The 25,972-nt window shown below is 42.2% G+C and overlaps 1 protein-coding gene across 1 annotated transcript in view; it reads left to right on the top strand.

Moving 5' to 3' along the window:
• ABTB2 (ankyrin repeat and BTB domain containing 2) overlaps positions 1-25,972 on the top strand; it is a 140,619-nt gene that overhangs the window by 71,731 nt on the left and 42,916 nt on the right. Inside the window, exons 2-3 of the mRNA XM_084522166.1 lie at positions 16,130-16,276; positions 18,970-19,180. Coding sequence (XP_084378292.1) covers positions 16,130-16,276; positions 18,970-19,180 — 358 coding nt within the window. The remainder of the gene's footprint in view (positions 1-16,129; positions 16,277-18,969; positions 19,181-25,972) is intronic.

The following is a 25,972-nucleotide window of genomic DNA, read 5'->3' on the forward strand; positions in this document are numbered from 1 at the left end:
CTCTTCCATACTTCCCATCTCTCTCTGACCATCTTTACGGGGAAGGAGAGAGGAAGGGTCCTGAACTTACCTGTGAACTTACCAAATGCATTAGTCCAGCCCTGATTTCTCATCATTCCCCAGATCAGTCTTAAGAACGGCAGAACAGTTTGTATGTCCACAGGTCAGCAGTTTTCATTTCTTAATTGGTAGGACATCGTTGCTGTGTGTGGGCAGCTACTGTGTGTTGGTTTTATTTTTTCCTTTCACTTCAGCATTGGCTGTATTTCCTTTTTCTGGGAAGCACTGCCTATGAACTACCTTGTTTGATGTGTAAGAAAGTTCTTTTAGATGCTTCAAGGTAAAAGGCATCTGTAAAGGTGCTTTAGAATTAATGATGTCATGCCAGCTCCTTCAGAGAGTTTATGATTCTTGGCAGCTTAGACTCATAAAATGTGTAATTTATCAATTTTGCTAAATGAGAGAAATCACCCTCCAGCTGAAGTCAGGAACATACATGCTTTAATTGCATTGATGAAGGAAGAACGTTATTAGATGAGCTGTCATACTGTAACTAGTTCAGCACAGTATTTTGTTTTGGAATGAGACTGAATATTGAGGAAGTACTCTTTAATTAGGATCCTTAAAATATTCAAACATCAGCTGGCCTTTTTGCACATTCTGTTGTATTTTCCTTTTTCAAACACAGCACCACGTGTAGAATTCCTTGGCATGCTGGCACTACTCAAGTCTAACTTGTCAGCATCACCATGTTAAAATGGCTGTGTAGCTTTGGGTTGGAACTACCTCGCGTTCATCCATCTTCAAGTGTGAACCAAGAAATCCCACCTCTGGTTGCACATTTATTGCACAGCACATAGTGGGGTAACGCATAGTGGCTGCAGGTTCAGCTGGGGACCCTGACCTGTGGTAAGCACTGCAAATTCTGGAAGTGGTAGCAAGATATGCTAACAGTCCTGAGTATTTTAAGACCTATTTAAAAAAACTAATAAAATAAACAACTGAGGAGTAAAGAGAAAAAATGTCTTTTTTATCAGTTATGGGTAATAGATTTAGAAGCACACTTGCCCATGGTATCTAGCAGAGCTAGAGAGAGAACCCAGACCTCCTGCAAAACCATTTCTCCCTGCCTGTTGTACCAAGCAACTTGCTAATTTGAGAGTAATATTGTTCCAGTTCTCAGGCTATCTGGGCTGATGTAATATTTTGGCTACAGTCAGGTGGATCATAATAAATTTTCTGGAACCATTTCCAGTTCTCTGTTTCTTTTCTTATAAACAACTTCTTGCACTTGGCAAATTCAATTTGTCTCAGAATGCCAAAACTGCGGATAAGTTTTCTACTAATTTCTAAAAGTAAATCTTTTAGCCTTTTTTTTTTTTTTTTTTTAAATAAAAGCAAAAGAGATGCATTTAAAGGTTCCTATTTAATTTATGACTCTCTGTATTTCTGCAGCTTATGTTACATCTGCAAGATGTGGTGGCAATGTAAGGGTGCAGTTTCGTGGCAGCTTAAGACGAACTGGCGTTGCTGCAGTCTTGCCCATCCCCTTTTGCCCCCAAACATGCTCCCCCTGCTTCTGTCATGCCCACTTTGCATTTGTGTGTTTATGCAGTTCTTACGCTGATTCAGGGAATTGATGTGACTGGTGAGAGAGGGGATAACAAAAAAGAGAGATATCCTTGTGTTTCCTGGAGCATCTTGTGATACAACTGCATAAATGCCAATTCTGACAGAAGCAGGCGCCAGGAACACAAAGCTCAGGGTCAAGAGAGAGGCAGCAGCACAGCAGCTCCATTACTGGAGGTAGTTCAATTAAAGTTTAAAGCCATATAGGTGGTAATGAGAGTACCAAGCCTCCAGCCCATTTTTAATGCCCTAGGTGTCTTTGAGATGCTACCTCTTCGCTGGGTGAGCCTGCATGGAAAGGGTAATGCAGAGACATACGGGTGCGATCTGGCCTGAGGCATGTTATAATGACAATCTTTCATCGGGTCAGCTCATTAAATAGGGTGAAAGGTGATTCAGTCTCTGGACAAAGACAGCAGGTTATACAAGTGCCAGTCACCTCTGGGGTAGGATGATGTGAGAGCTGTGACTTGAGTATCCCATGCTGTTTGTTTGCACTGCAGATCCTGAGCTAGCTGTGAGAGCAGCTGGGGGGGTAAAAAGCTTGTTTTTACTGACTCGAGTGTCCAGGCACCTCATCTGAGACATAACACAGAGGCTCATGTTGCGAACACAAACACAGGAGAGACACTGCTCTTTCTTCTCTTGACAATTTTGCACAAGTAACCCACAACTCCTGCATCTTGGAAATGAGAATAGTAGAGGCTACAATAGATGCAGGACTTTGATGTATTTCCTGCTCTCAAAAGCTGTAGCATTTACTACCTGTCAATGCAATAATGCTTTTCAAACACTACGTAAGACAGTTCTAGATACTGCATATAGCCCAAACCAAGAAGTTTGGACTTGACTCCAAATGAATTTTTCTCTGCATGTACCAATTTTTTGCTCAGTCTTCTCGGTAAAATTGCAGTTGCCAGATTTGATCAAAATATCTGCTTTTGGCTTCTGGCTTTGTGTAGTCGTATACAACATCCCCAGGTACTGAAGAGACCTTTTCTGTTCAGTCCTTAGCCAGGTAAATACTAGGGGTTACCTGCTGATTTACTGGTAAAGCTAGGATTATAGCAAGAAACTCCGAGGCGAGATGAAAGAAACCTTTCTCTTGCACTCTGCAGACAGTTTGGTAGACACTGTAATGACATTCCTCAAGGTGAGATGAAGGAGGCTACATGCTTACACCTGAGTGAGACAGCCAGCAAAATACAAATAGAGTAGCAGTGAGCAGGAGATCAGAATTCCTCCTGGCTTTACAGAGCACAGATATTTCCACATTAGTTGCTGTCAGCACAGAGACCTCTTGACTTTATTAGGTCAAAGAAAGGTGCTAATCCATCACAGAAAATGGCTCAGGACTTGATTTATATTCATTTATCTTTGCTCTGCACAAATGCTTTGTTCCTTATCCTTCTTTGAATCTGGACAGCCTAATATATTGGCATCTCAATCATCATTTGGTTCCCACTGAGATGAAGCAGCAGTGGTCAGGCCTGGAGGGCCATAACAGTAAATCAGTGATTTATTAATAAGAATAGGCAGTGAAGAGGATGTTGAAGAAAATAGGTAGTAAGGAGATTGTGGCATTTTTCTCTTAGTGTTTGGCTGATTGCTTTGCCCTGAAAAACTGTAAAACAGCAAAAACAAAACAAAGCCAAGTATCTTTAGTGTTCAAAGAAGAGTATCAAAAATGGAATCCTTTATCTTCAAGTCATATTAAGGTGATCTTTGAAATTATCCCACAAGAGGTGCACATGGAAACTGAACAACTTTGCCCGGATAGCTACCATGGATATCAGATTCCATCAATATTAAGAGGCAGCATGTCCAAACTCTGCTGGATGATCCTTTGTTTATTATTCCTCTTTTCAGGAAATGAGGTGAAGGGAAGGGAGTCAAATGATATCAGTGGCTAAAGGATAAGTTGTGTAAAACACCAAAAATTTTTAGGAAAAATAAAGTATTTTCAAGATATATCTTAAGAAAGCAGTGGCTGTTCCTTTTTGAAATGTTTTCCAGTGCTCTCCCAATCTTTCACTAATTCCTCCATCAAGGAATGGTTTGTTTGTTTTTTCTCAGTTCCCTTTCTGCTGCCCTTCTTCTTTGCATCTGTTTCCAGCCTCTTTGAGTCTTTATTCTTCACCCTTTACTGTTTTATTTCTTTTAGGGATAAGATGGGTCTAAAGTAAAATGCCAACTGCACATATGCTGTGGAGCACCTGGGATTCAGATCCATGTGATGTGTCCTTTCTCCTATTCCGACCTTTACTTACTCCACATCTGCATTTTGAAATTCCCTAAATTGTATGGCAGTGGAGTCTAGTTCTAGCTTTTACCAGCTTGTCCTGTTTTAACATTCAAATCTTATTCAAATCACTGCTTTACTAATTTAGTGAAAGGAACAGAGTGCCATTGGAGGAAAATACATGCTTAAGTAGTTGAGCCTGCTCAGATCTGCATCTGCCATGGTTCTAGCTTTTGCTTTCTTCCACAACAAATTTAAAAAGTCTGCTAAGACATTTTTTTCTTGGCAATAGTCAAAGCTATTAATGTTACTAGGATATAGTGGTTGCATACAAACAGCTGGATCCAAAAAGTGCTTACTTATGTGGTACGGGATTATTTATGTGGTATGGACCTTTGCTTTTCAAGTACTTCCATGCTGTGCATCTCTGCTGCACAGCAGTAGAGATGCTGTGTGTTGCCATGTGAGAGAGAAATGCAACAGAGCAACATAGCCTGGCTTCAGCAGAGAACCAGCAAAATAAAAAACATGAATTTTGTCTTATAGCCTGACGACTACAGAAGTTTTATAGGCAATGTTAATGGTATGATAGTTTATTTAAAAAAATAAAAAAAATCCATGTAATCTGTGCGCAAGATCCTGCCATAGGAATGTCTCCACAGGAATTTAGGAGCATGCTTCCTCATTGTTGAAGATGGGTGCTAATTGAAAAGAGAGAGAGCTATGCAGAATGGTAACAGCTGCCTGCTTGTTTGGTTGCAGCCACTTTGTGCCCTTCCTCAGGTCATCTCTAGTAAGTACATTGTGGTTTTGCTGTCTGAATGATCACTGTGACTATGAATAAGTTATTTCGTCACAGTATAATTCAAGATTACCTGGAAGACAGTTGGGTTTTCCTGATTTTGAAAGGTATTTAGAGCAGGCCTCACAGTCTCAGGTAAGCATGTAGGCACTCCAGGGGCTGTTTCCTACGCTGCTGGTCCCTCAGAATTTGCCAGTGGTGATGGGGTTGAGCTGCTTTTGTGGCAGAAGTACAAGAAATGCCACTTCATAGCTAGAAGCTGGGATTCTACAACGTTTAAAGAAAATGATCTGGGTTTTCTCTTTCATAGAAATTGGAGGTACAAAGTCATGATATTATTTTTGCATGTTGTCTGTGAGAACTTCTGTATTTGGAGTGCTGACTGTGCTCTTTCTGTTCTGGCACATGCGTGCTCTCTCTGAGAGCTCTGTGGTGTTATTCCTTCTAGGGACACTGTTAGTGTTCCTCTGTGAACCAAGTACCAAGTAACAAGAACCTGCCTTGTTCTTATTAAAAAAATAAATAAATAAATAATAATAAAAAAAAAACACCTTTCCCTTTTACTTCTGCCAAAAAGCAATTTTTCTTGTTTTTTCATCATATTACCTGAAGGAGGTCACTTCAGCAAATAGTTAGATTCCAAGGGTCAAGAAAAGACTTGCTGGCAGTGGCGTGATTCTCTCTGTTACTGAGTTTGGCTTTTGGGGATATGGCGTGCTATAAAATGGTATAATGGAAATTCTGGTGCACAAAAGATTTAGGAAAATAGCCCACCAGGAAAATCAATTTCTGGATGTCTGAATCTGTTACAGATATGGTGCATGTGCACAATAAGGACATCAAAATGTATTTTCCCTGTTTAAAAACATCAGAACATTGAGATTCTCATTTTCATCCTCTACACAGATGCCATATTAAAACAATAACAACAAAACCCCCCAAAACAGCCATGTGGTAGCATTTCAAGATTCTTCAAAGAACCACGCCCATTCAGTCTGAGAGCTGCAAACAGTGCTGCTATTTATGCTTATGCAAAAAAGATGTTGTATAATAAAAATATAGGCAACCTGTTTTTCTTCAGAGTTTTAAAACAGTGCTGGGGATCCATTAATCTGAGTGGTTTCCTAACCAAGTATTTAGATCTTAACGTAAATGTCTATAAATAATGTAATGGCAACAACATTCTTTTGAAAACAAAATTCAAAGAGGTACTGTTTGAAAAGTGAATACTTGCTTGGGGCAGTTATATTTAGGGCTGTAATGGAAGTGTACAAGTTATGCTTTTTATACAAACTATAAATGGCTACAACCAAGAGACTTAGACCGACTTTGAAATGCATTTGGCATTTATGCAATGTGAGATACAGGACAGAGCCTTGTAGTGGATATTTTTTTCCTTCCCTGCAGGCTTTAAAAATATTGCCAAATTCTTATGGTGTTGCTACCCCCAAAGGGTACGTTCAAAAATAGGGATTGTATCTACTTCTGTTGGTAATTGGCACCGAGCCTTGAAAAACTGCATCCTGGGGAAACTACAAGCACGGTGACGGTGGAGGGGCAAGAAAGAAGACTGCAGGTGTCAAAGTAGAGAGTAACATAGGTGCTAGAAGCCAGAGCAAGTGAGACACAGCATGGAAGAAAGCCAGGCATGAATGTAGATTGTATGGGTTTAGCACCGCAGATGGTGTGAGAAATAGTCTAAGGTATTGCAAAGATAGAGGACAAAATTCATCAGTTGGTGAATAAGTGGAATTCCTCAACTCTACTTCTGAGTCGCTCAAAACAATTGGTCATTGTTGAAAAGATCTCCAGGGTGCTTTGATGTGAGGAAACGGAGAATTGCAAAATGTTAATAATAGTAAGAGAAGGATTTGCTGTACTGTGGGGAAAAAAATGCCAAATACATCCAACTGTTTACTTGAGGGAATTCAAATTAAAAGAGTGACAGCTTCTATGTTGAGGCAGAACTGTGGCTTGTCTCTAGTGCTATCAGAAACTTAGTGCTATCAAAACACTCCTAGAAAATAAACCCTGTCTAACATGTCAAACACAAACATTGTTATCTGTGTGGTGGAGGTTTGTCTTTGTAATTGTCTGAAAATTTATGCTGGCTAAAACTAATGTTAGGCAAGAGTGGGTAAAAATTTAGGGTGAAGATGACAAAGCTCATGCAGATTAATAGTGGTGTGACCAGTAGTTTATTGAAGCAGCATTGATGACAACGTTGGAGATTAGCTCTAGGTATGAAATCTGCACTTTATTGCCATTTTTATTGCAGACTGTCCAGGATGCACCCGCCCTAAGTTTTGTGTTGTCTGCTCGCTGACTAAAACCTGAATCATTATCACCCACAAGCACAGCATGCATGTGATCATCTTAGCGAGACTCCAAACCCTTGCCCTCCTGAGGTCAGACTTTATGGTCTCAGAACCAGGCTGTGTTTCACTCAGATAAAATTTCAATCTTATGCTGAGTGACAGATGCATATTTCACCCTAGCAAAAATCAAAACTGCTCAGCCGTGCATCAGAGGGCCTGTGTTGCTGGCAGCTAATGGAGACAACCCTTGACTCATGTAAAGAGAGACCTTTCCTTTAGGAGCAGTCGTTTGCTTACTGTTGAGTTCCTATTTCCTCATGGCTTTTAAAATGCACATGTAATAAGCAGCTCTGATATTTGAAGTCATTAACCGATGTAATTGTAGTCTTCATGTTTATTAAGTGACCACAGATTCTAAAATTTTACTTTAATGGCACGTTTACTACAGCCAGGAGAGTCTAAGGAGGGCAGATTTTATCAGGCCAAAGGCTCACCTGTTCAAAGACATTCATGGGCAGCGATCACATAGAGTAAGCTATTTCTCTGCAAGAGCCACAGGGTGCCATGCAGGCCAACATCCTCAGGCTGGCAGAGCACTGTAGCCTGCCCAGTCACCAGCCCTGCCCGGGGAGGCACGCCTGAGCCCTCGCTCCATGCCCTGCTCACACTGCCAGTTCTACAGCAGCCACATCTGCCCTGCCCTCTGCTCGGGAGAAAAAGCCCTTCTTGTCCAGAGAAACTGCTTGACAGTGGAAGCAAGTTATTCTGGAGCACTGTCCTGGGCAGATTCTCTTTCTAGATATTCCCCAAGAAAAGGAACTGGGAGTGACAGTGGATATAAATTTACTATCCTCTTTGTGTTTGGCAAGCATACAGATCACGGGATGTATAAATAGAAGAATTGAACGCAAATAAAGAGAGGTCATTATGGCATGTACAAAGAGCTTAGTCAGACCACATCTGGAGAACTGGGCATGATTCAAAGACCATATTTCAGGAAGGACAGTGAACAATAAGGAATGGTTTAGAAGAGGGTATTGTAGATAGTATTGGGTCTCTAGCTAGTGCCTGCAGTTTTGTTAGGCCTAAGCTGCCCTCCCACTGGTTACTCCAAGTGAAGCTGTTTTACTGCAGAAGCATCTAAGCTGGGGACATGGAAGGAATTCCAAGGTGGTAGAGAAAGGGATAGTAAACTCTTCCTCCTAAGCTTTCTAATCCCTGTAGTAATGGTACTAAATGATTTAGTGTTTCTGGAGTTGCCATTGTTTACCTGGCACGTATATTTATTTATTGGTTTGGTTTAGGTTTTCGTATATTGTTTCTTTTTATTATTATTTTGAACTGCATTTTTGCTACATTTGCCAGAATAACCATCCCACCATTACATCCACACCAGAATCCCTATTAGGTTAAAATCCATTTTACGTTTCCTAACCTTCTCACTTGGTTAAAGCTTCTCTTCTTGTACCATAAGCCACACCGAGGTGGCATTGCACATCGTCACAGTACTGAGTTCTTTCATCTCGGAAGCTGCTGCGTCTCAGGGCTGTGGGATTGCTGAAGGTAAAAGGGGCTATGTAAATGAAAGATGTGCTGTTGCTAAGGGACAAAAGGCACACTATTGACACACAGAGGAAATGGGGACACTGCTGAAGTGTTGAGTAGGATGAAGGAGTAAAATGGGAGAAATGAAGCAATTAAGCTGCTTCTGTCAGACTGCCCTTAGCAGGACTAAAGCAATATCCCCATTTCACAGGTAAGTGAACTGGGACACCAAGATGGACTAAATTGGTTGGTCAGGGTTTACACAACTAGTTAATGGTAAGTCTTCTCTGCCTCTTGGACTGTGTTCATTTATTTTGGCACAGGATTCTGGTTTTATATTTCGTATTTGGCTCGGTGTTGGCCAATTTCATGCAGGAAAAGTCTAATGCCACAGGGTTTCTGAACTGGGCCGTTTGGATCTCACAAAGCCCTGGTTCTGATGCATGAGTTTGGAAAGTTGTTTCTCCTTCTTTTGTCTCTTGTTTCCCCAGTGAAGAAATGGAAATGAGGATAATCACCAGCTCATAAAAGCACCGATACCTTTTATCTTCCAAAGTACGCTGCTGCTGCTAAAGATAAAATTTGCTATGTTTTTTTGGCAGTCATTAAAATATAAGCCTAGGATATGTTCCCTTGAGCTCATGTTCAATTAAGCGCTTGGGTCCAGGCCAGGTTAGTGGTTGTCCAGAAGACCACAGGGATATGGAAGTGGGATTAATGACTCAATAAATACTGACTCAGTACTAAACCCAGGCCTTTCTCCTACATTTATAGTCATTTGCAATCCTGTCTGTCACAGCTGAATTCAAATGTAGTAGTTCACGTAGATACCTCCTACCTTCTCTCCTCCAACTTTCATCCCAATTCCATAATTTTCACGGCAAAAGTGAGGCAAAGTATGTAGCATGTTTGAAAGGGCCTTATGAATATAGTTAGTAACTTAGGAGTAAGGAAACATTTAAGGATTGGTAGTAGTGGTAATAGTAGGCTTCTGCTCTTGCCCCGTCAGTGTACAGAGAAAGGCAGAGTCTGAGCTCCTGTAGTTCTGGGAGCTCTGCTGCTTTCACATGGCTTTGGGACGCAAGGTATTGAAGTGACCTGGACCCCAGAAAAGTGGATTTTGCAACTTTAAAACTGCTTTAAAACTCTGTTTGGGGGCATTTTGATACTGAAGTCAAGTAATGCCTGCTGACAACGAGGAACAGCAAGGACCAGACTGCATGTTTTAAGAACACATCTCTGGTAACATTCCTGAAGTACAGGCAAGCAATGGTTGTGCTCGAGTTTCAAGCCCAAGATGCTGTATGCGGGTGTTGTCCAAGTTCCTTCATGCAGCCCTGCCCAGTACCTCATCTTTTGTTTTCACCTCTCCCTGCTGTGCAGCCTTGCAGCTGGTCTTGGTGCCAGGTGGGCTGCTGCTCTGCAGCTAGGCACAACTGACAGCTGGGTGATTTTGCCACAGTGCACCCAAGGTATGCCAGTCCTGGTCCTCACAGGCAGTGTCAGATCTCCTGCTGGGTTAGCTCTGAAGTTTCCTTAAAGTTAAGTGATGAAAGTTAATGAGCTAAGTTAGCTCCTGTGAAGGCTCTGCGAAGCAATCAGAGCTGTCCAGAACTATGCCATTAGGACAGCAGCACTTCAATGGAGAGACTCAGCTGAACACTTGCAGAAGATTTAAAGATCTTTTCTCTCTGTGCTGAAGCTCCCCCCCTTCTGCTTTTCCTCCTGTTTTCAATTACGGTATTGCTGTTTAATGTGGATGCAGATACAAGCAACTGTGTTTGATTTTTCGTACTGCCGACAGACAAACTGAAAGGGATGCGTGCCTGCTTTATAGCACTGTATTATTTTCCTATATGTTAGCAATTATACATATTGTTTCCTGATCACAAGTCTTCCTCATCATCTATTGCATGACTGTACTTGATTATATAGCCTGATGTGTTTAGATTTGGGTATGTGATACCAGAAACACTTTGGTTGCCTGTTATTTCATATTTTGTTGTTGTTATTTGTTTGTTTATATTCTGTCAGGATAAGCCTGTCTTATTTCATAAAATAAGGGAAGGATGAGCTTTCTAAGCAGTTGAATGGTGGTTCGGCAAGGAGAAAATAGAGAGCTCCAGGAATTGGCATTAATTCTAGGTGGTGCTCTGTACTCTGGGTCTGTACTGAGTTGATTGGCAAGAGGGAACTGCACAGCATTGTGTTGCTTGATAGAATGGGAGACAAAAAAAATGGCAAGAAGCATTCAAGGCTTTCCTCATGAAGAATTATAGGACTTTGTGCAAGGTGACAGCCAGCCTGTTGTCACAGCCAAATTCCAATGTGGGAAACTGCAATTGCAGTTGGATGAGGTTTTTACCAGGTCCATTGAAACGAGTGGGATTTGGCTGTTCAGTACAGTCAGGTCATTGCTGTCTGCCTTCAAAATTTTGGTCTTCTAAATCACAGCTCAGTTCATTGGGAGCAGCTATCATTCTCACCTCTGAGAAAGTTTCTTACGGCATTTATCACAAGCCAAACATTGCAAAAGTATGTTGATGCTGGAGGCTGGAGACTTTTTTTTTTTTTTTTGGAGACTTTTTTTTCCCTTACGCTTGGTTTCCTTAGACATTTCTGTAGCATATTCACAGTAGTTCTGATTTCACATACATGGCTTTTTGCATTAGGAGCCTTTAGAAACAATCTATAACATTAAAGACGAACCTTAATGTTCTGAGGGCTTTTGTTTTTGTCAAATAGATACACGTCTCCCATACCAATTTGTGTTGTGGTAGCAATCAGTAATGATTCCCACTGTTAGGTGCAATGCAAACACAATACACAAAGAGAATGCTTGCCCATAGAACTTGTTTTTGTTCTGGCCAAAGGGAAAAATCAATGCACATTGTATTGTCTCATAGGCTCAATTATGTTTATCTTAGGGGGGGGGGAAAAAAAAAAGTGCACTTTTTCTGGCCTGGTAGTTTGCAGTGTATGACCCTGTCCTAATTATGTTTCTAATTCATTACCTAACCTATTGTGAATACAGGCAGCTCTTGAGATTTTGAGTTGCACTTTTCTGAAATAACAGTTAGTACCCTGGGCAGTTTCCGTGAGGAATCCCAGACAGCAGAATTGGAGTACTTTCCAGACAAGCCTCCTTGGCCCTTTGCCACTTTTGAGTGGCCCCATCTTAACCTCCAGACATCATGTAAGTGTTTGAAAGACCTCAAACGGCTGATGTGTTAATCGTTAGGAAGTTGTGTCCCAGCATGAAGGATTTAGATTAAAGTAGAGAAAGCATTGAGAAAATGACTACGGCAGGGTAAAAATGATGGTTAGTCCTTTTTCATGAACGTAATGTGCAAACAGCATAAAGGGTGAAGATAACGTGGAAAACCTTACCTGAATTAATTTTTAAACGTTCAAATTTCAAAATAAAACTCAGGTAGAAGTCTTTGCATTTCCTTGTGGTTTGGTATCCAAAGAGCAGAAGTTAATGCCAGCTTCGGTATCATCAGAGGACATTGAGCTGGACCAGGGCTCCTTACAGAAAGTTCCTTGCTCGAGGGCTGGACCAATTGCCCAGCTTAGGGAGAGCAAGCAGCGCGTTGCAGAGCCCTGCTCATGGGCAGTCACCTCGTAGGCAAAGCTCGCAGCAGGACTGCAGCAACTGTTAAAGCACAAAGGTGTCCAAGAGTGTGAAGGGTCTTCTTCCTTGAACCCAGGTGAGACTTCAGAAATATTTTCAGTTGCTGTTTTTTAATATCTTGTTAGCATCAAATTACAGACAACAATTTCAAAATCTTTGGGCAAGCCAAATGATTTCAGTTTAAAGAACACTAAACTGGAGTTTTACCCAGTTGTGAAGCCTTTCAAGATCATTGACAGCAAGTGCCCATGAACCGGTTTCATATATTAACTGAGGTAGAATAAATATGCCTTTATTTCCAGCTGCTATTTCAAAGGCTATGGAAATACCAGAAACAAATTGTTAGCCAGCTGTGCCTTAATCACGGCACTACAAACGTGCTTTCAATCGGGCTGCTGCAGGGTGTTGCCTCACGCCGTTCTACAGAGGTGACTTCTTAGCTTGTGCTCTTGAGGCTTGATCTAAGGCTCACTAAAATTAATAGGCGCTCACTAACTTCACCTGGGCTTGGATCCATACCGAAAATCTTGGGTAATTAACAAAAAAAAAATTGTGACCAGAATGCCAGGATACAGCCTGAGATATAACCCAGCGTAACCCACATCAGAGAAAATGCTCTAAGAACGGTGGTGTGCATGCCTGAGTGGCTCATTCCTGCACAGTAATTAGGTGCTGGTTCACGTTGTTGTTTTGTGGAGAAAACATTTTCTTGAGCTTCAGGAAGTAAATCAGCAGTTCTAACGTGATTCCAAACAGAAAGAGAGTGTTTAGACATGAATTGATTTATTTCAATTATAGTTTTGCTTATTTAGTTAGCCGTGATTAAAACCAGCGTTGCCACAAATATAAAAACACAGAAATGTGAATGCCAGACAGAAGTAGAAGTTGCCTCTACAGTTTATACCTTTATAACACCTTTTACTTACAAATTGCTTGGTTTGGGTGGGAGCAGAGCTGATACCACCATTTGGGGTACGAGTAGTCATCACAGTGCAGTTGTTTTTACAGTCAAAGTTTTTTTTTAATTGGTATTAAAACTTAAGTCCTGTTCCTAATTATAATACCAATAGTCAAAGCTTGACTGCAGATGTCCTTGTGCCTGAATTTCTGATCTGAAGAGCAAGCATAGTGCTTTTCCAACTCTGCAGTTACTGGCAATATATTGGAAGAGAAATCACGGCCAGCGTGCTGCAAGATGAGGGCCATAAAGCTCTTCAGTAATAATTTGTGGGGTACGGTTCTGCTCTGCTGCCCGCCCAGGGACTGCTCTCAGTCTGCCTCCAGCGCTGCAGGGAGCGGTGTGGCTTCCCCTTACCAGGCTTGCTCATACCTACCAAGACCTGCCCGACCTGGTGAGCCTTTGCGAGGCCTTAGGTAAGCAGGGCCTGATTCATCCCCCACTGCGGTCCCCGGGAAAATCCCTGGTGACATCACTGGGCTTTGGCACGGGGCTGGAGTCTCGGTAACTTCCTCGCTGCTCCCTGGTACGCTGGGGATACTCCTCAGCCGTACCACGGCAGGTGAGAACATAAATCTCACCCGTGACTGTCTCGTATGAGCAATTTTTCCAAAAGTAAATAAATCATCCCTCTTTCGTCTTACCCACAGCACCTGGCAAACAAGTAACTGAAAAACTGAGAAGGTGTTGTTTCCTACGTGAGCCAACTTAAATCAGTCTGCAAGCCTTGATTTTTAATTCCTCTTTAGAAAATGGAACCAAGTGAGGCAGGCTGGCAGAGGAAATGTGCACCATTTTTTAGCTCTGCATGGTTTAATAACGTAACTGCCAGTTTCTGTTTTCGCCTCTGTAGAATTATATGCCTCTATTTGAAACTTTTGACAAATCAGTCTATTTTTGTTCTCCCTCTGCCATAAATTCAATCCATATGTCTTAAAACATCCTTTCATAGCTTTAACGTGGAAAAGGAAGTGGCTTAGGCTCTGTATAGGAGGCTACAGTGTAGTTAGCAAGCTCTTCTAGTTTGCATGCATCGCTTCTGTTAGCTTTTAAAGCCTCGACTTCCTAATTATTCAGGTTACAGAGGGCATTGGCAGAGTTTTCTCCATTAACTAACAGTGAAGTACAGTGAAGAAGCACAACAGGATAAATCATTCCCTTATCCTCAAAATGTCCAGGATGTTTTTGATGCAGTCCTTGGCTTTGCCACCGAGCAGGATGCAAGGAGGATGTGAAAAGGGTAGGAGAGATCAATTCAGCATATAATTTCAAAGAAAACATCAAGACAAAGAAACAAAGGTCTTGCCCAATACGCTGCAGTTCAACTGGCAAGGGTTTTGTTTGACAAAACTGCAGAGCACCTACGTGACAGGAGGTCGCTGCAATTTGAGCAGAGTATCTCCGCATCCAACACTGAGCCGGGGTCAGGAGGTGAGGGTGGGAAGGAAATGCAGGTCGAACCTGAAAGCTGTTGGTATGGCTTTGTGCGGATCAAAGTGGAAAAATCCAAAATACAGGATGCAGCAGGGTAAGAGCACAGGCAGAAGGGGCCGTAAGCATCCTTGTCTAACATCACAGAAAATTTAGTTCGAGGATATGTTGCTGCAATTGTGGGATAAATTGTAATTAATGATGTGGCAGCAGCTGAACACCAGGATACAGGAACTCTGGGTGAGTGGACTCCAAAAAGCTTTTCAGAGTCCACCTGCACTGTGGATGTGGTGTCACGCTGTGGCTCATCAGGACGCCAGCAGAGGAAGCAGGTCCCCTCTCCCACCCGCACTCTGGTCACGTGTCCCTGCCCCCTGCCTCCCAGCAGCCACAGAGGTCACAGCCCCTCTCCCCTCTGTGCCACTCCGAGCAGTCCTGTGGCCACAGGGCAAAACCATTCAGCTCACTAATTGGAAGAAAAGCAGATCAACTAATGAGTTTCTGTGAGGAAAGCAGAGGAGGCAAAATTGTATTTGGGGGATCTACGTGGCACTGACTTGCAATGGGGCTGCAGATTTGCTGTGCTCAAGCAAAGTTATGGGGTGAAAAGTGGGACTGGGGAGAAGTAAATGGCTGCCTCTTTTAGAGACAGCTTGCACATCAACATGAAGCTGTATCTCAGGGGTTTTTTGTACTCTCCCCAGTTGTCACTACCATTCCCAGCCTGTTCACCCAAAAAGCCTCTAATTTGTCACCAGTGCAAATGAGCTGTAAGGACAGGCACAAAGCATGACGAGGTCCCAATAATGACAGAAAACTGTTTGCAAATCCTTAGTTGTGTTTGGTTACTGTGCATTAGTGCTCATGTATGCAAGATAAAATCCTTCAGAATGGAAGGGGTGCGTGTACAGTGACTGCATGTGTGCAATGTTACTATCCTTCCAATCTATCTCTGATAAAGGGGTCATTTACAGAGATGAAAATACAGTCAACCTCAAAACTTGTAGGCGTAGTTTGGCAAAGCCAAAGGTTCACGCATGTAGAAACCACAGTCTGCACATTTGAAACTGCATGCAGGTTCAAAGAACTGGCATAGCCCCTGGCTTTATTTTCAGAGCTGCAAAGATTGCAGCTACCATTTACCCTAGATGGACTTGAGGTTATCTTCCACACTTCTGAAAATCAGGCCTTATATCTAGCAATCTACATACAGCTGTTCAAAGGCAACCTGTGTGTGCACAGCTGAGTTGTTGTATAAACAATGTTAGAGACTTCACTAACGCTTTTCATGTAGCTTTATCTCAACTGCAATTTGTTTCTAGTTTTTACGGGCTGTGGAAACACCCATCTGTGCTACCTGGAGCCCAGTTGCCGTGTTCTATTCATTCCAATGGTATTTACAGCACTACTTGATTTTGTTTGAACTGCTCAAAAAACCTCGAGTCCCCTGACTAAGGCATAAACGTGTTTCAGCTCCGTATCGCTACTATCAGTACGGAGACTCGCTTTTCCGCTCCTGTAACTTCTCTTGTAACAGGTCTGTTCCTTTCCTTGCTCTCTTCCCCAGGTGTGCTGTCTCTGCCTGCCTACTTCAGCCCCTACAATGACGGCTCTGTGTGCAGCGATGGACGGGCTGATGCTTACGCCCAGCTGGAGCTCCGAACTCTAGAGCAGTCTCTGTTGGCAACTTGCGTTGGAAGCATCTCTGAACTGAGTAAGTTTCAGTTGTAATTGAATGTGGGTTTCTTTCAATGAAGCAGGAGAGCCGGTCCCTCTGCTATTGAGGTCAGTGGGAGCGTTGCCATTGTTGACAGTGTGAGGAGTATGTGGCCAGTGTTGTGTAAGATTTAATTGTCTCATGGTGCCGTTTATGAAAATGAAGTTGGTTCATTAGACTACTTTATACTTAATTAATGTATATAAGATGCGTTTTTTCTAGCCTTTTGGTAGGTAGTGGTACTAGTGCCAATAGAAGATGGATGCTTTTGCCTAGATACTTCTGGAGGCTTTCCTGGACTTCTGTGGACCACAGCAGTGGCACCTCCCTCAGATGGCTGAGAGGGTTCCTTTTTTAGAGTTTACACAGTGGAAATGTCAAGGGTACAGGATACTCAAGGAAAAGCTTTTTGGTTACTTAAAAACAAAAAGTGGAGGGGAAAAAAAAAATCTGAGAGCACTTCAGTAACAAAAACTTGTTCAGAACTTTTTTTAATGGTAACCAAATGAAATGTTCCATTCCTAGACTACTCACAAAGCCCCTTTAAAGTAAACAAAAATGATTTGTGTTTTCCCGGTCTACTTTTCCCTTGCAACGTTTCTGCTGGCATCACTTTCTTAGTCTCTACCACGTGAATGCTAATGAATGTCAGGGGCCAGCAAGGAGTTTGTGGGTTTCACCATTTATTTTGCAACCTGCCTTAATTTGAGGTTTTCAAATTCCTTTAACACACCTCTATTTATCCTGGAACACAAGAGAACATTTGTAGCATGGGCCTATGATTGAATACAGCTTCCTCTCTCTCTCTTCCCCCAGCCTGCTTTGGCCAACTTGGTCATTACATCTAGTGAATAGATCTCCTGATACAGTTGCCTACTGATTTTTTATTTTTTTTTAATATTGCTGCTTGTTGCCAAAAAAATAAAGAGAGTGAGTGTGCAAAGGAGAAGGAACGTTATTCTGTGCTGAAAATTTAAATTCCAGATGCATTTCTTCTATAATTGTGCAGGCTTCTGTGTTTAGTACCGATGCTAGAGGATTCACAACATTCTTGTAAAATTTTTAGACTGTAGAGAGTCAGGAGCTACTGAAGTGGAAAGGCGGAGGTGTTGGAAGGTTTTTGCATTCTGAAGTGGGTCCTTGAACATACTATGCACCAAACAAGTGGCACAACTTTACACTGCAAACAGAGATTTTTAGTACTTCATTGATCTGAACCACTAATAATGTTGTATAGACATACGGGAGCTTTGTGGGGGTTTCTCCCTCGCCTGTGCAACACTAGGACCTCAGGGTTTCAGCTGGAAGTTGTTTGGCAAATTTAGAGTCTTGCTGTGATATAAAAGAACAAAAAGCTTCCTAAGAATCTCAGAGGGAGGTGCAAATAATTCATATCGTCATGGGTAAGTTCAAGGTGCTTTCTCAGGATCCAGCTTTGAGATGGGGTGGCTATTTCAGTTCCATCCTTTCCCAGTATTGTAGCTGTGGGACACAATGGACAGACATTTCCTGTGAGAGTTTTAGGGGACTGTAAAGCATAAAGCAACAGAAGATGCTCCCAAGGAAAAAATAGACCCTAGCTATGTATAGTAATCATTCAGACCGGTGGTATGGTAGTCACACTACTCAAAGATGTAATGTCTGGAGCCTTTATTGCAAAGCTCATGGAGTTTGTAATGCACCACAATAAAAGGAGAGTAAACAGGGTGTGCCCAAAGCAAGCATATTACACAAATGTCAGCTTTATGTGACTAAAGACTCCCTGCATAGCTGCTGTCTTGGGGTCATTGCTCTGTGAACTTTTTATGAATCTGCAGCCTTAAAGTTCTTTACTCATAGAAACGGTGTAACACAGGTTGCCTTTTTCAAGGCCTTGTCAAGTCCACCAGTACTCTGAAACAGAGGCAGTTTGGCTCAAATTCAAAGACCAAGAGGACTGAGCAGCTCTGAAAGCTCCTGGATTGCACTTATTACAAGGCTCAGGGGCAAATTCCTGGAGCCGCTTGTGACAGCCAGCATGATAAAGATTGGCTTTTTAATAAGAGAGTCAGGTCTTGTTATTCTGGAGAAACCTGCAGGTAGAGTGAGAAGGAGAAAATCAGACCCCTCAGAGAAGGGGTTTCTATACTGAATGTATCATTAATTAGTCACAGGCACCTGAACCTCAGAACCCAGTTGAAAGAATTGGGAGTAATCTCATAACCTAAAATACTGATGCTGGAGATGAGAACAAAATATTTATATTCGTGGTTCTGGCTTTGCCTTGTGTAAGCTATGCTCCCAGCTCAGGCAATTGATTGTAAAATCATTCTGATACCATGATGGTATCATCAGTTTTGTAGGCAGGTAAGAAACATTAATACCTGATTTGAAATCGAAGAAAAACATCATTAAAACAGGATGGAAAAATCACTGTAAAGCTCTTGTTCTGAATGTATGGTGACTGAGAGGAGTTTAAATCTCTAAGTGATAACTTGCCACTTGAAAGTGGCAACAAAATTTCCCTTACAACAAACTGCAAAAAGTGGCAGTTTGAGGGCAGGTTTTGGCTTAGTTAAAGAAAAAGTGTATTGGTACACAAAGGGCGTTTCTCTTAGCTATGAGAGATTTCATTTAGCTGGTAGAGTGTACTTAAGAGGGCCATGGATGAATAGTAAAGAGACGCTTTTGCATTCTTTCTCCTTGTGCAGGTGATTTGGTCTCACGAGCAATGCACCACATGCAGTGCTTGAACACCATCCGCCCAGGCATGAGCCCCATTCGGCAAACGCGGCAGCAGCAACCCATCTCCTGGTCCCCTGATGCTCTCCATACCCTCTACTACTTCCTGCGCTGTCCTCAGATGGAGTCCATGGAGAACCCCAACCTCGATCCTCCAAGAATGACCCTGAACAATGAACGGTACGTGGGCTGATGAGCTCAGTGGTCAGGGAGTTAGGCTAAGGTCTCCTTTTGTAGAGGTGCAGTGTTTGTATGAGCAGCGCTGGCAGTTCTGCAGGATGCTACCTATCAGGCATCAGTTATTCCTGCAGTCAGGCCAGATTATGCTGTCAGCCTTGCCAAGTTTACGAAGCCTTGGAATTGGAACTGGAAAGTGAGCTGTTTTTTCATGCAATCTTTCCGAGCGAGGCATATACTGTACGCTGCCAACGAGGCTTGTCTGGAGACACTGCCAAAAGTACATGTGGTTGCCTAAAGCAGTAAAGACCTTACCAAAGAAAATCTTACCTTCTGAATAGCACCAATTAACAATTCATCATTGTCAGGAACAGGAATGTCATTTGCTGTGCAGAGTTTTGAAGGGATTTATGACCAACCATCGTAATGATTACTTCAGTTGATGCTGTGTGTATGGTACACAAAGAAGTTCATATAGAAAGCCAATAACTGAACAGAAAATGCAGTGGGTTGCCCTGCCTTTTTCCAGCATCATACCTGACTCTGAAAGTAGGCTCATTATTAGAGTGGGTCAGAAATTTTCCAGTGGGATGTTTTTTCTGTTAGAAACCTCCCTGATTTCCTTCCTGCCCAGCAACTTGGCAGCCTGCCTGACAGGCGGGTGGCAGCGGAGAGCCTAGGAGCCCTCAGAGCCCTGGCCACAAGTTGAGTTGTTTGACAGGTCAGGGAGATCCTGCTCCTTATGCTCCTCGGCTCAAAGGCAGACCGATAACTGGCTGCCTTGCAGTTGCATCCTGCAGAGAGACCCAGGCCTCTCAGGACTTAGGTTTACCCAGTTTGAAATGCATATTGAACTATGTATTTATTTCAGAAATCTTACCTGAACCGAAAATTTTGGTTTCTGATTAACACTAGCCAGTACTTATGCTAGTTTACCTTCAGATTTCTTTTAGCCTGCTGGACATCAGGCAGATGGCTGTATCCTGGCCCTCTTTGTTTCTGATGCTGCAAGTCAGCCTCAGATCTCATGCAGCCCTACACTGGCCTGCACCAAGCCTGCCTCCAGGTGTTCACCACCACCAAAGCTGTGGCTGACGGCTTTGTGGCCAGAGCCTGGCAAGTCAGGACTGAGAAGACTTCCTGAGAAAAGCAGTCGACTGAACTGTCTTCTTTTAAGACTCTGAATTTTCAGGCTGAAGTGCAGAAAAACAGGCTGGACAAAAGGCAGCCTTTGTAACTGCAGGCTCAGTAAGTTACTTTAAGGAAAACCTCAAATAAGGAGAGAAGTATAAAGCTGTCACCCCTAAGTTTTCTGTTCTGCCAAAATATTTTACATGTGGCTGGTCTGTGTAACTACCTCCACTGGTTGCTTTTCATTTTCTCTTGGTTGCTTAACTGTCTTTCTGTACTTCATCGTAGTTTGTACTAGAGTGACTTTGAGGTCTCGGTCTGGGAGCAAAACTGTTTTGCGGAGTAAAAAAAAGGTTTTACTTCTGCTTATGTCTGATCCTCCCCCAATAGAAACAGCAGTATGGTAGCTAATCTTAATCAAATGCCCTCCCTAGTGTAAGACGATTTATTTTGCATTTAATGTTTGCAGGCTGTGCAAAAAATTAGTTTTCATGGTGCCAAATTCTGTAAAGTTGTACCATTAGTTTCCACAGCTGTGCAGCTGAAGCTGATAAGCAGCTTGTGTCAGAAACATAGATTAAACTTTCTATTTTGTGTTGTGCTCTTTTCAATGTTCGCAGTATGATGATGTTACTGCAGCTACTTGTTTTGTACACAGAGGGTAATAAACGAGTTAACAGGAGCGCAGTCATCTCTCCAACTGCTCCCAAACAATGCTTTTCACATGGTTTACCGGAGTTTGTTTGGAATGCAGGCTGCAACTCTATTCTGTTTTAAAATCTGCACTAGATCCTATAACAGCTGGTGTAAGGGAAATTTCTGCCATTTTTTTCTGACCAGTATTTAGCTGTAAAGGAAATGAAAGAGGATATATTAAAATGGAGCAAAAACTGGTATTAGGGAAGAAAAAACAGAATTTGAGGACTATCAGGTTAAATAATTGGCTTTGTAAAGTTTATGAAACCTGGAAATGAACTTAATACTGCTCAATATGCTAGGGAAGAACATGTAATCTTACCTTTCGTTTGCCCCAAATGCGTATGTGTCTTAATGTATTGACCTCTGTGCACATTATTTAGTACAGCCAGTGGGATAAATACTGCTGGCAGCACTTTATGCAGGAGACAGTTTACAGTTTCCTAGCTAAAGAGGAAAGATGGTTGAGGCTGCATGTGAGATCCCAGACTCATGGCTAAATAGATGAGAGTACTGATCCACCTAATGTGCATTGGCAAAGCTGTGCAGCCCAGTTTTTACTCTTTACTGAGCCGTGCTAAATCAGCTGCAGACTCTGCAAACTCTTTTGTGTGTTTATGCTCCCTCTCTGGAATATACTTGTGATGTATGCTGCAATCCTAGTTTGTTTTCTGCTGAAAAACATCTCGGTCACAAACAAGGACAGTAACGCTGACCTATTCTGCATTTGCTTGTGATTTGGTTCATAGCCTGCTGTATAAATCTACCATCGTTGAATACCAGTCTGAAGTTTAGCAAAGAGAGGGACGGCTGTTTGAGCTGCAGGCTTGGTAAAACCCTGTCTTGATCTTGGTTACATCTGTGAGCCATACAGATTCAAAGCCGTGTAGTAGGAACTGCAGTTGTGCAGTGCAGCGATGGACCAGACAGCCCACTGTCCACCCTGCTTGACTGTTGTATGTGAGCTTTGTGTGTGTCACGCTGTGATGCAAAGAGCTATGAAAATCATGAGTCTGTGGGGCTGGAAGGCCTTTACTGTGCTTCCCTGCAATGTGAAGGGAAGTGTAGAGTTCAAATTCTGAAGCCATGCCTAATGGAGGCTGTCATGCCTGGGCTGCCATAAAGGGTTTTTAAAAACCTAGCCAAGCTTCTGAACATATCCTGCAGCAAACTATACAAAGCATGAAAACGTACGTATTGCAGTTAGGTATGCAAAGCACCCCAATGCACAGAGCCAGTTTAAACTCATAGAGGTTATGTACCTTATCCTCACTAAATACCTTGGCAACTAACGAATTGTGGATAGTGATCTGTAGAGTCCTGCAGGAATGGCGTGGATGTAGCCATCTCCCTAGAGCTTGGCAGATAGAGAACCTTTCTGGTTTGGCCTCCAGTGGATGAATGATTTGGGATATCAGTAGACTGAAACTCTGGGAATTTTGTTGGTTTCGTCTGGTTCTGACACTTACCTCCAGGCAAAGACACCGAAGTGGAAGAATGAGCTGAGGCAGAACTAGACAGGAAGCAACCAGCTATCTTTAGCAAAGCATTTGAAACGTTTCCACAATGAATGTGTAGCTGCTGACTCTATGACCAAACCGTGACCCACCTGGAACCCCAAACTGCATTTGCTGCGTGGGCAGTAAGCTATCTGCCGTTTGGTGTCAGGTGAGCCACCTGAGGAAGTGTTTTGCAAGTAAAGTGCCACTTGTGCAATACTTTGGCAAATGAATTAGACCCTAAGGTGAGATCAAGCAGCTTTACTCAGTAGCCTGGCTGCCTGAAGGCTAAGAACCTGTCCAAGCCACGAGAGAGCACATCGGTCTTTGTTGCTGCAGAAAGTCTCTCTGCTGGGCAATAAAAAAAATATATATATATATATATATATATATATTTTTTTTTTAGTTTCTCAGGAATCATAGTGTATATTGTGTCAGAGATCAGACAATGTGCTGTTGGACCATGGAGAGTGAGCAGACGTGTGGCACTCCCTCTCTCCGCTCTGTTTCTGCTGTTTTTTTTCCCATTGCTTATGTCAGGCTAGCTGAGTTTGGGAGCACTCTGCAGTGTGAGATCATGTCCCAGAGCAGCAGAGCATGTTTGCTGGCATTGTTTGGGATACTGTGACTTGAGAAGGGCCATCCAAAGGTAAACTAAGTTTCTTTCTCCCTTCATTTTTTCCCTGAGTGGAATATAAAGCTTTTGTGTGATTTTTAATGGTGTGTCCAGGCAAGATTGCCCTCTCAGTGATAGTTATCATAGGGAGTGTTTGTCTTCTCCCTGTAGAGCACAAATTGAGGTCAATATTCTAGTCTCATTTTACAGCTGGGTGGACTAGTCTACCCAAGATTAATTGACAGGGCAGCAGACCAGCCTTAAAGCTAGAAATAGAGGCCAGTCATTGCCCTCATCCTCTCTATTTTTGAATGCAAGATCTAAAAAGCACAGATTATCGTGTGGGCACAGCATTTATTGTAGGAAACTTAGTATGACCCTAATAGCTAAGAAAAGGGAGGAAAAAAAAAAAAAAAAAAAAAAAGGTGGATCCTGGGATCCTGCTTCCTGTTGTGTCGCTTATTATCCATATGTGTTTGGTGACTAGGCTAGTCTTCTTCCTGTTCCAGCTACCCTATTTAAACATCAATAAATTGTTTTCCTATTGCTGATATTGTTGATATGTAGAATGATCTAAAGGTAATTCTAGGCTTGCTCATCAGTGCTCATGGATCCGGTCACACCAGAGCTTTCTGAGCTATCTGACTTGCAGACATGCCAAGTTTTGCATGTCTAAGTTCGCTGGTGCATCATTTTATTCCAAATATCAGTGAGTATTAAACAATTTATATCAGCAGAAGCACACTGACTGTACCCATCTGACTGTTGGTGAAAATCCAGTAAAACACTAGCGAAATTCCAGGGCTGATGTAGAATTTGTCAGCTGCCAACAGTAAAATTCAGGGCTTGCCAATTTGATGGAAATTCACAGCTCTTCAGCTGGAAAAGCTGTGGACACTGCAAGGAGCCAACTGCAATCACGCAGGGGGCCACCTCATAAGAAAAGAGAAAAGGGAAAGTTTCATTCTCTTTTCCCTGTGGAGGGGTCTAGAATACTTGCCTCAGATTTTATTACTTCTCTAGAGAGGACTCTGGTTTGTGAAGCGATTGTAAACAAGTCTGGCATCACTCAAAGGATTGCTTCCTTTCTGCATGAAATCCTTCAGAAAGCCTGCTGCACATTCTGCTTTTAGCTGGATGGCTGTTTTTATTGACAAGGTTCAAAAGCGACCTAAAAATTTCCTACTTCAACAAGAGTGCTCCCATTACACCTTGCTACCTCATGTGATTCAGGACCCATGAATAAGCATGCAAATCCTCCTTCAATAGGCTCAAGCAGGAGAAATGGGCTCGTGCCTACTCTCCTGAGTCATGTTAGCAGGGCAGAAAGGAGATGAGTTATCTACTTGTGTTTTATTTGTGCTGTATTTCCAGCAACACCTGCTCTAAAACATAATCTGTTGGGAAAGCATACGCATCTGAAGCTGCCAGGAGGAAGACTGTAGCTCTTTCATGCCATTTCTGAGCACTGTTTGCTCAAATGCTATATTCATCCAATATTTGGCTTATTGGTTTCAATCATCATTAAATAAAACATTTGATATTTGTCTTGTGATATATAATCCAACTTTACTCTGGCTAGCATGGAAACCAGGGTTAGGTCTATGTTAATAGTTCCTGGTACAGTCTGAAGATCCTGTCCTTTTTATTGATGGTAACCTGAGCCTATTATGCTTTCAGATTCAGATACTCATGTTCAAACCGGATTGAGTGGGGCAGTGGCTTTATGGCCCTATTTTATTTTTCATACTTTGCAAAATTCAGTCTGTTCTCAGATACATCAGAGAAATGCCACTCAGTTTTACTGGGGAAAAAAATAATCTCAAAGTAGCTTGTGCCTGTGCTTTGCTAGAGCACTGCTTTCAAGGGTCTTCTCACTTAGTTTCCTTATCAAGAGCGTTGCAGTGTTTGACGCAAATAGAGAAATCCTGTGCTATGGCTTTTCCTAAATCCCCAGTGAGTATCTGGTGAAGATGTTCTCATCTCTTTTTTTATTATTATTTTGACAAAGCATTCCTTTGATCTTAACTTAGTACCTTTTTTTTTTTTTTCTTGATGATCTCTAGGTGCTTTGTTAGAAATAATTAAAGTCCTCATTTTTTTCCCTCTTGATTAGCTGCATTCTTCCCCTCTGCTCAGAAAATGCCTGGGACACTACATGCTCATTCTGGAATGGCTTGAGACACGAGCGGTTCGATCACACGGATCAATTTATACAGCAGTATCGATCCATATTAAAGAGAATAATAACAACCCAGTTGCTAATGAGAACTATCTCCAGAAAGTCCTGCTTGGTGTTGCATGGGCACCCAACTGGCAGAGAAGGAAGGAAAATCAGGAATAACCTGCAGAGCCTGCTGCTGAGACCTGTGTTTGCTTGAGCTGTGTTCTCCACATCACTGCTTTCAGTGCTTCAGCTAAGGCTTTTCAGGACAAATCTTTTCTCCAGATGGATGTTTCCAGACTCTCACTGGTCTGTCATGAGGCTTTTTTCCCCCTCTACTCTTTTAAACTGCAGGTTTATGGAATTTTATTAAGTGCAATAGCTACATCATTGTCTGTCTTTTAGATTTACCTGTGGCCTAGCCTTTCCTAATTCAGATTTTATATATTTATGTCTGAATTCTTGTCTCTTACAGCCATATTCTATTGTTACCATGATTCATCAGGAAGAGAACTTGATACGCTTGGTTCAATGAGCTGTGTTTTTGCAAAGGTCTGCAAGAAAATAAGTGCTGGGTTCTCTTCTCTGGGAGATCATAGTATCTTTCTGCTCTCTCTACAGCTGCCTCACTAAACACATGAAAGACTTACTGCCATTCCCCTGTAAAACCAGTTTTCTGATAAATGTCC

The sequence above is a fragment of the Aythya ferina genome (genome assembly GCF_964211825.1).
Source record: "Aythya ferina genome assembly, chromosome: 5".
Lineage (NCBI taxonomy): Eukaryota > Metazoa > Chordata > Aves > Anseriformes > Anatidae > Aythya > Aythya ferina.